This window comes from Gastrolobium bilobum, unplaced genomic scaffold, assembly GCF_033153095.1.
Source record: "Gastrolobium bilobum isolate Gb01-03AN ecotype WA unplaced genomic scaffold, APGP_CSIRO_Gbil_v1 utg16824, whole genome shotgun sequence".
NCBI lineage: Eukaryota > Viridiplantae > Streptophyta > Magnoliopsida > Fabales > Fabaceae > Gastrolobium > Gastrolobium bilobum.
In genome coordinates this window covers 771609-782091 of record NW_026899360.1, presented here as the reverse complement: position 1 = coordinate 782091, position 10483 = coordinate 771609, and the positions used below count along the sequence as shown (strand labels likewise).

Genomic DNA, 10483 nt, shown 5'->3' with positions numbered 1-10483 from the left:
ATAGACATTTTGCAAAAGCAACATTATAGAATGACATAAAATAAGGCCGATCGGGCCCAGCCCATTAAAAAAAAAAAAAACGTAAGATTAAGGGGCCGTTTGGTACGTGGATAATCTTAGGATTCCCAGGAAACTGATTTTTTTAAAATTTTAAATTTTCAAATATTATCGTAAACTGGATGTAAAAATCATATTTTTGAAAATCAAAATTCTCGGACAAATAAAAATTTGTCTGGTACCAAACGCCCCCTACGTGTATTTCACACGTGTGTGGAAGGGATTGAAACTAAACAGATAAGGGGGTTGTTATTGCCTCCTCATTACATTACCGGTGTTCTAACGGCAATGACTCGTACGCAGTGAAGTGACCCTCTTCCTGTAACCCTAGTTGTTTCTCTCTCCCTCATGGCTTCCCAATTTCTTCTTCAGGTTTCTATTCTTATGTCTTTATCAATTGTGAAAACTGAACACATTTTCGATTTTGCTAATGATTCTGATATTTTATCGCAGCAGGCTCTGTTTGCCCCCAAGCTTGGTTTCTCTTCTTCTCTTGTGTCTTCATGTTCAGCCTCCATGCTCGGTTCTCGTAACGTGCCGTTGATTTCCATTTTTTCCTCGACCTCAATTTCATGGCGGTGCAGTCCTCTTATTGCTAAGCCTGCTTTTGTTGTGCGAGCTGACTCCAACCCTGAAGGTGGTGGTGAAGCCACCGAAGATGTCGCTTCCGATGATGTTGTTGAAGTTCCGGAAGCTGAAGCTGAATCAGAATCAGAACAAGTTTCGGATTCTGATCCTGGCTTGGACCCATCGAAGCCAGCCAGAAAACCCCGAGTCAAGCTTGGAGACATTATGGGGGTAATTTCTTTATTCCATATCTTATTTAGTACTATAAAGGAATAACAATTTCTTAAGAAACCTGATTTCCTAAGTTGTTGGGATGGACATTTTTTCACAATTATGTTTTATGTGCTTTTGTTTCTTCAAATGTGTAGGTTAGCTGTGATTGATTGCTACGGGGTGTGTAAGTTTGTAGCCTTTAACACATGCTTTGTAGCATTTCTTATATGAAAAATACTCATTACTGGGTTTCGCTATCATCCTTCGATGCAGAAATGATCTGTTTTGATGCAGTGTACTTTATTTTGATGTTTGGAAGCTTGTTTGTGTTTAGATAGTAGTTAGGTTCTCACTCTCTACATCCTTTGTAGATGTGTTGTTAACTTGTAACGTCAACTTCATTTTGTGAGTATGTGATAAACTGTAAGAAAAAAGTGAAGATGGATGGACTCTAAAATGCGTGCTGCTGTTCATGCAGATATTGAATCAGAGGGCAATTGAGGCATCGGAGAAGCAGAGGCCGACTCCGGCCATTAGAACTGGAGATGTTGTGGAAATCAAATTGGTATTCTTTAAAAATATTTTTAATAAGATCCTTGGGCTGAGAAGAATTTTATGGTGATATATAATTGTTCCACTTACAGGAGGTCCCTGAGAACAAGCGTAGGTTGTCCATTTATAAAGGTATTGTCATCTCAAGACAAAATGCTGGTATTCATACAACTATTCGAATCCGAAGAATTATTGCTGGCGTGGGGGTTGAGATAGTCTTCCCAATGTAAGTATCCCCCTTACCAGAACTTTAAATTATATTGGTAGTGTCATTTACACTGGTGAATGTTTTTTTTTGCTGCATTGCTGCGTATCACTGTGTATCTAGTTGCTGTGACTAGGATATAACATATTTATTCACAAAGATGGAAATTTGAAATGAATGCTACATTTAACATTTTTACTTGTGTTTAAGTGAATTGAAGTCCCTTTGAAGACATTGGATGACTGAAAATGAGAAAAAGGAAATAGCTATATATTATTATTTTTAAAATTTTGGATTATGTCCAAGCACCTGCATTATTGATGGTGAACTAGTGCTGGTACCCTGGTTTGCTTGTTAAAATCTGCAAATGTGCACCTTTTGAAAGTACAAATTGTTAGGAATTTGTTTGAGGAACACTGACCAATATAGCTGAAAATAACCTTGTTCTAAATTCCATATAAACTTATAAAGGCTCAGTTCATCTCAAATGATTGTTACAAATTGGATTCACTCATTTCCATTGGAGGGGTTTTAATTTTAACTTGTAAGAAGAGCGAGCATCTTTTTGTGTTATTTACCACCATCCCTGGATATATGAAACTCAGGGATTATGATTCCTAATATTAGGAACTGGAAAAAAGAGTAAATCCCATTGCACAAAACTCTCCAACTTGCAAGGGTAGAAGTGAAAGTCCATTGTATGTGGCCTTAACCTTACATTTTTGCTGAGAGGCTGTTTTCCAAACTCCAATGCGTGATCTTCCGGTCAGAAGAGAAACCTAAGTCTCCCCCTCAAACTGGAAAATTATTTCCAAAATGTTGCAATGTCAGACTGAATTTTGAAGTCTAATGATATGACTAACCTAAATGCCTCTCTGTTGCGGATAAAAATATGCAATGCTTCTCAGCATAATTTTTTTCTTCCGTCTATGTTGTACGGGGAGTGGGTTTTTTTCTTGAGCAGCGGTAAAACTGTTTTTTCATGACTAAAAGGTCATGGGTTTGAATCCAGAAAATAGCTTCTTTACAACTATGCAAGGGTAAGACTCCAGGAAATCCTCTACCCCACACTCGCTAGTCGGGATTAACGGGGATTGATTTTTTTTTTTATGTTGTACGGTGAGAGTTTATGAAAATATCATTTAAGGATCTAAATTTATTTATTCAAGCGAATTAGCCAAATGGTTCACTTTACTATTTTACCAATTGATGCTTAAGACCAAAGTAAATTTTCATGTCCGTGACCGTGGCTTATATTATGAAGTCTTTACCAGATTTTTCTTGTGAGATACTGTTTTCTATGATGCTTTTGTTTGCTGTCACAGTTACTCCCCAAACATCAAAGAAATCAAAGTGGTAAGCCACCGTAAAGTTAGGAGGGCAAGATTGTACTATCTAAGAGACAAGCTTCCCAGATTCTCCACTTTCAAATGATAAGGTTACTCACTTTTCATCACTTTCATCTTCGAAGTAGTCTACTGATCCGGAAGGAGCGATTGGCGTAATTTGATTATTTTGATTTGGTGTGTTGTAGAATATATCATTTTTCTTCACCTTAATCTATCCTCCAAGAAATGGAAACAAATGTAGTTGCCGTTGATAATATTGAGAAATTTGAAGTGTTTCTTCTGCATGCTTATTATCCGGTAGAAAGCCAAGCTCTGAAGAAAACTTTACTACATAGTAAATACAAAGGGATTAAAATCTGCGTCACATGATGTAATAATCATGTTCTTAATTTCTACAGTTATTTGTTGTGTGTGTATGTCTGAAAGAAATATGCTTGCATGGGCACTCTACCCATATAAGAAATTTCCTGTTTGCGAACCTGATCAGTGATCACTTATTTGAAACTCAGTAACGGTGATGTTCTTGTTACTATCATGTTAGCTTGTTAGATACATTAAAAAATTTCTTTTATTTTGATCCTAATGATAAAGTCAAGAGTACTTATCGGCAGCATCAGGAATCACGATTTATAAACGCGTTATTGTTGATGATTGATGATTTTCATATTTTAGCACAATCATAAAATGTAGTTTGCTTTGGTTTGCTACTTCAGTGTTAGTGTTTGAACGCTCTACTTGCTTGGCAGATTGAAGAAAGGGTATATCTAAGTACCGGTTAATAGGTTTAATATTTGGTTTTTTAGTTAGGGTTTGTTTTTTCTAATCTTAATTTAAAAAGTTTTGTCTAATGTTCACCGAAAATGAAGTCGTTTTGGGGCGAAAATTACGGTGAGTTTGTAATTTTAATTTTTTCTAGGGTTATATAGTCTTTATTATTCTAATTTTTTAATTTTTTAATCTCAAAATGACATTGTTTCATTGAACATTAGATAAAGTTTTTTAAAATAACATTGGATATTTTATTCACTTTTAGTTAATACTATTTTTTATGAACATAATTTGTTTATTTATTTTTTTATAAAAATTGTAGTTAGTTTGTAATTAATACATTCTTTTAATATAATAAATTGCACCTAGGGAATAATATTATGGCAGAATAATGGTCAAATATGTGCAATATCCTTGCCGCCCTAATAATACACCTATTTAGATAATGTTGAGTAAGATTACAAAAGTTTAATTGTGGTGAAACGTAAATATTTCTAATATGAACAATTTAAAATGCAAAGGTCTTTTTTTTTTTAAGTAATGAGGTTTCCTTATACTTGTATGAAATTAATCCTTATCGAATTCATGCACTGCAGCTAAGATTCACTTAGAAGTTAATTTATCAATTGAATGGGTACATTAATAATTTTTTTTGTTAAATTTTCAATTGAGTAAGTGCGTTAATTAATTCTTATTAATTTTTTGAGATAACTTTTAAAAAAGAAACGAATGTATTTAGTTTTTGCTCATTCTCCAAACATGTGCTCGGTAATTTAAAAATAAAATAAAATTGCAAGCATCTATTTCAACAAGCAGCAACTTTTGAGTACATTGTACTTGCATTATAACAAAAATTTTGTGCCTTCGCGTTTCTAACAGCCATGTATGGTATATTTATACTGGGTTTTATAAGAGTTATGTTGTAAGAAAAGTGATTGTGTAATGTTTTAGAGATTCGTTTTGCGTGCCATAATTTTCTTTTTTCTTTTTTTCTTCAAAAAGTGTGAGCTCCACAAAATGTTGTGTGTGTAAGAAAATTTGTTGTGTCATGTTAAATGACAAATGCAAACTCCATTTATATTATTATAGGGATAGTGTTATCAATTTAGTATCAATTAATTTTATTATTGGATTGATTATATTAATCAAATGGTTATATTTATTTTCATCCATATTTAATGTGAAAACATTAAATATGAAAAATCATAATCATACAAAAATAGAAAATAGAAAATATGGAGAATCATAACCATACAAAGATGAAAATAAATATAACTGTTGAATAAACATAATGGATCTAATAGCGAAATTGATTGGTAATAATCCTGATTGGTTGTTATAATATCTTACTCCATTATTATAATAAAAAAAGTTGAGTATATCGCATTTTCTCTAAAAAAATTTCTTGTATAATCCTGCTCTTTTTTTTTTTTTTCCTTATTATAAAATCATCCTCAGGTTGTCATAGTTTACTTACGGGCACAGTGGAATCTTAATTGAATCTTGTTTCTCACTTTGTGACGTGAATATGAATTAATATAAATATAAATATAAAAAAAGACACGTGTATAAAGCCAGAGTGTATGTGGAGAGTTTTGCGTAGCCATCAACAGGTGCAAAGAGCAGAGCAGGGTGACCCTGGGAGGACACAGACACACTCTTAAAGTGTGAGGGAGGGTTCAGACCAGAAGCGATCTGGGTGCCTATAAATTTGCATTTTTTGGGTTTGGACTTTTTAGCCAACCATCGGTACCCCATACTCGTCGTTCCACCACATATTCCTTTTTCTCTTTTCTCTTTTCTCTTTTCTCTCTTCTCTCTCTCTCACACCACCCTTTCCCTTGTTTTTTGTTATGTTGATGTTGATGTTGATTCTGATTTTGTTTCTTGTTTCCTCTCTTTAATTCACAAAAAAACACTTTTCCTCTTCGTCATGACTTCTCAACTTATCTCTGTTAGTCCCGACGAGCTCAGGTTCCATTGTATGTAACCCTTCTCTCTCTCTCTCTCTCCAATTCATTTTTTCATTACAAATTTTTACATTCTTATAAGGGGATCAGCGTCAATAATCGTATTTGACTGTGAATCATGAAAAGGCTATAAATTATATGGAACAAAAAACCAGTATTTTGAAGTGATAGATTAGTGACAAAAGGAGGATTTGTATTATATGAATACGAGTTTTATTTCATGTGTGTAAAGAACTTTAGAATATTTCAGATAAATGTGTATTCCTTTCCCCTGTTTTTTTGCTTAATAAACTTCTTATTGAGTTATTCTTAAAACTTTCATGTAACCAGTTGAGCTGGAGAAGCAAACATTTTGCGATCTTAAAGTCCTGAATAACACACAGAACAATGTTGCTTTTAAGGTAATCTCTTTTAACTTGACATTCCGGAATGGACTTATTGTTTGTTGCTTGATATGCTTTTCTCCAACTGGCTTTTAGTTCATTCTGATTGCATTTGATTCCAGTGTTACTTTTAATTTGCCTTTTGCTAGGTCAAAACCACTTCACCTAAGAAGTACTTCGTACGACCAAACACTGGTGTTATACATCCCTGGGACTCATGTATCATCAGAGGTGCTGCTTATTACTATTGCTGAGTCATTTATTTAGTCTAGTTCTTTGGTTAAGATATATATTTTCTTCTTTGGGTATAGGGCACACGTTAAGGATCAAAAAAATAGAAAATATTAATATAGAAAGAAGCATTTGATATCTAGAAAATCCAAAAGTATTTGATTCTCTTTCCTTTAAATGATTAAGATGATTTAATATGGTTGAATGTGAACCCGACATCACGGGTTCAATTCATATAAACAGTCTCTTGCAAATGTAATGTAACATTGCCTACTATAGACCCTTGTGCATAGAGGACCCTTTTAATTAAAGATGATTTAATGAAGAGTAATAAATGTTCTTTTTGATTCCTTAACCTCTTCCTGAAGAGCACTTCTTCAGAAAACCCTTTTTTCTTTTTGGCTTAAACAATTTTTTAAGATCTTTGATGATGTGAAAGGTTAACCTGCTGAAGACAGCCCAAGGCCTGTCAATTCCTTTTTGGGAGATATGCATGTGATCAAATTACTGAAAGCCCATCCAATGTACATAAATTTAGAATATGCCGTTTCTTCTAAGACATGGGTAAAGGGAAAAGAAAAAATTAGTTGAACTGGTGAACTAGGTCTATGAAGACTGGTAACTTCAACCAATCAAAGGTCACGGAATGGAGGTTTTTCTTTCCCACATCACTAAGGACTAGGAAAAAGGTGATTAAGACCTTATATCCAAACATGTAATACACTATTTCTGGTTTTTAATGTTCCCAGTGACTGGTTTTTATGTTAAATATTACTAGACTTCAAATCAATCAGATGCTATTTGCTTATGAGGCAGCTCAGAGCTCTTTCCCTTTCTTTGTTATTAGCATCTGTCATATTGTCTTATTTTTGTATTGTACAGTCACCCTCCAAGCCCAACGTGAATATCCTCCAGACATGCAATGCAAAGACAAGTTTCTCTTACAAAGTACAATAGTGAATCCAAATACTGATGTTGATGAGCTTCCACCAGATATTGTAAGATCAACACTGTCCTTTATACAGGATCAACTATATAATTTGAAAAGAAAATATTGATCGTTAGTACTGCCATTTTGGCTTGCAGTTTAATAAGGATAGTGGTAATACAATAGAGGAGTTAAAACTAAGAGTTGCATATATCTCTCCTACCTCACCTGAAGGAAGCTCTGAAGATGATGCATCGAAGAACTCCACTCAAAAACTTGATAGCTCTTCTGTGAGTCTCTTCTCTTCCCCCAACCTCGTGAAATCAGTTTGAAGTTCCATTTTTATTCTGCATTTCATATTTGGTATTTTTATATATTTAGGCATAATACCATTTGTTGCATCTTATGTGTCAAGCTGATATCCCCGTATGGGTGGGGTCCCTGTAGAAATGCAAAGAAACTTCACAAATTTGAAACGGGAAAAGCCGGAGACATGAGATTAAGGGGCTTTCTATGGATCACCCGGTTACATAATTCTTTGGCTTTGTGTCAGATTTTTCCATCTTGTGGATGCACAGACTACTCATGTGGACAGTGCATAATAAATTTGTAGGAAACACACTTGATTCTTTTTCAAGGAATATGTGAGAAAGCTAGAAAACATATTGAGATTTATAAGTAAAGACAAAACAGAAATTGAAATCAATGAAACATTGAAACTTCTTACTATAGGACCCTTCTGATGGAAAATATAAATCTGTGGCTGCATCAAATCTCTCCCGTTTAGAATAGGCGTAGTATGTGGTTGCAAATGGTTCCTCTGCTCCTTTTTCACTTTCTATAATTTTATAGATATGTTTTCCCATCTTTTAAATGGCATATAACATCTAGCAGATTATGCACTCTGCATACGTATTCACCTCTAACAGGAGTGTGGACTGTGGAAGATAAATTATATTTGGGCATCGAGTTGGTTCAGCAGAGATTGCTTTGTGAAAGATACATGTACAATTTTACCTCTTGTGGGACTGTCTAGTGTACGGATTATACTTATAGACTGAAGTTGAAGTCTATTACTTCTGTATTTGTGACATCAGTTTTTTTTTTATTAAGGTTAAAAAAGTTATATGAGCTACTTTTAATTACATCTGTTTTCATATACATACTGGGTCTGTCAGTCTTTGTCAGCAAAATGTATGGGTAGTTGCTTGAGTTCTGTCTTCTGTGTTTAGTGATCATGTCTAAAACATTACCTGGTATTGCACTTTATTTGGTTCATTGTCGACCATTTCCTACATTATAGCATTTAATGCCAAATGATCAAACTTCTTTGCACGTCCAGTTCTGCAGTTTAGGTTAGTCTCTCATTCTTAAATTGAATTTCCTTTGCTTGAAGAGTCAGGCTTTACAGCACCTGAAGGAAGAAAGAGATGCCGCCGCCAGACAAACGCGACAGCTGCAACAGGAACTGGTAATTGTGCTACACGTTTCCCTGCATTACTCTTTTGTCATAAGATTTTGGTTAAGTTTTTATTTGGAGTTCTTGTTCCAAATATACTTGCACAGTGACTAAACTTGAAAGTGATGAAAAATACTAGTATTAAAATTTGGGAATTCAGATGCCTATAAATCTTTTGAGCTTCTCTCCCTCCTCCAATAAAATAAAAAATGTAGAAGAGAAAAGAAGAATAGTTGTATCCGAAAAAAAGAAGAAGAATAGTCTTATATACTGGAAAAATTATAGTCGTGTTTAGAGCCCTGTGTACTTGACTTTATGTGTAGAGTTATTGCATTTCTTTGGAAACTTAATTATTTGTTTGGGGTCATTTCCTGTATGCTAATAGAATACGTTTATTTGGGCATTAATAGAAACATAGTATTCTTATTGTATAGCTAATGAAGATCTTTATGGAGGGAGTTACTTGTCTGAATCTGATTTAAGGAGACATTGGTTGAAAAAAATTGCATATAAGATCAATTCAACTTATTCATATTCCCTGTACTAAAGGATGAATAAGAGCTAGAAGTGATTAGTCGGTATGGAAGTTCACAACATCTGAACTTTTATTTTACGGAAATGTTGTCTGTTTTTAGAGGCAGGATCCTTTGACATCGGTATCAAATTTGAAGGTTGACACCTCATCTAAGAGCCATTAAATCAAAAAAGATCAATGACTCTGATTTGGTAGCATGTGATATCATTAATTTTTTTTATCTAACGGCTCTCAGATGAGGTGTCAAACTTCAAATTTGACACCGGTGTCAAAGGATCCTACTTCCTGTTTTTATTAATAATTACAAAACTGTCATATTTTTATACTTTGGAATATTTGTAAAAAAAAAAAAACAATGTGATATTTTTTTAATTATAAAAAGAAAACCTAACATACAAAACCAAAAGCATGTTTGCAAGCGAAACGCACTTTTAGAAGCTTTTGTTTCCTTTTTTTTTTCTTTGGGTGCAACACTTGAATCTATAATAGTTGTCTGATGTATGCATACTTGAGAGTTAAGAGCTATTGAAAATATCACTAATCTGTCAGTTCTGTTGGTGTGTAGGACATGCTGAAAAGGCAAAGAAACCGAAGAAGCGATCCTGGCTTTTCCTTCACCTTCGCCATTTTTGTGGGTGTACTTGGAATTTTGCTTGGCTTTCTTCTGAAACTTCTATTCTCTTCACCCCAGAATGATTGATACTGTTGTAAACCTTTGCATGCAGACTTTCCGGTGTTGTTCACTGTAAAATTGTAAAGTTCTATATTCTTTTGAAATGAGATTTAATTTTTTCAGTTTGCTTCCGGTGGGATAATGAACTGTAAATTTTCTTCTAAAAGCAGGCATAAGTGTACGTACACACATTCACATGTATAAAGAGAAGAGGGAGGGAGCTTGTTACTAATTTAGAATACACACTGATCCAAAATTCCCCGATTATTGACCCTACCCTGTTTGCATACCCCAAAACAATGGGACATCCTATGGCAATAGGGTAGCCTTGCATCAAAATTTCCTAATTAAAAGATCGGGGTGATTCGATTTCTCAAGGTAGATGTCATTTACATTTTTTAAATTTTCTCTTTTTATCGGTGAGTTCACCAATAAATAGTTTGGCATTAATTTTTTCTTTTATAATATTTGGTAGTTAAATCTTATTAATTGTAACAAACTCACTTTGGTGAGTTCACCAATAAATAGTACCAATGGCATTAATTTTTTCTTTTATAATATGTGGTAGTTAACTCTTATTAATTGTAACAAAC

The 10483-nt window shown here is 33.9% G+C and overlaps 2 protein-coding genes across 4 annotated transcripts; both read left to right on the top strand.

Moving 5' to 3' along the window:
• Positions 1-311: 311 nt before the first annotated feature.
• Positions 312-3394, top strand: LOC133289916 (large ribosomal subunit protein bL19cz). Of its 2 annotated transcripts, none has more exons than XM_061487945.1 (5): positions 312-429; positions 514-855; positions 1316-1402; positions 1482-1615; positions 2920-3394. In XM_061487945.1, exons 1-5 carry the CDS (start codon positions 406-408, stop codon positions 3026-3028), a joined length of 696 nt encoding a protein of 231 aa, XP_061343929.1. In that variant the 5' UTR covers positions 312-405; the 3' UTR covers positions 3029-3394. The 2 variants fall into 2 exon arrangements, with proteins under 2 accessions (XP_061343929.1, XP_061343928.1); XM_061487944.1 differs by having other exon boundaries at positions 316-429; positions 511-855; positions 2920-3393.
• A 1931-nt stretch (positions 3395-5325) lies between these two features.
• On the top strand, positions 5326-10111 carry LOC133289936 (vesicle-associated protein 2-1). Of its 2 annotated transcripts, none has more exons than XM_061487973.1 (7): positions 5326-5693; positions 6012-6082; positions 6214-6295; positions 7178-7293; positions 7382-7513; positions 8626-8694; positions 9783-10111. In XM_061487973.1, the coding sequence occupies exons 1-7, from the start codon at positions 5645-5647 to the stop codon at positions 9915-9917; spliced, it is 654 nt and encodes a 217-aa protein (XP_061343957.1). In that variant the 5' UTR covers positions 5326-5644; the 3' UTR covers positions 9918-10111. The 2 variants fall into 2 exon arrangements, with proteins under 2 accessions (XP_061343957.1, XP_061343956.1); XM_061487972.1 differs by having other exon boundaries at positions 8620-8694; positions 9783-10107.
• Positions 10112-10483: the final 372 nt, after the last annotated feature.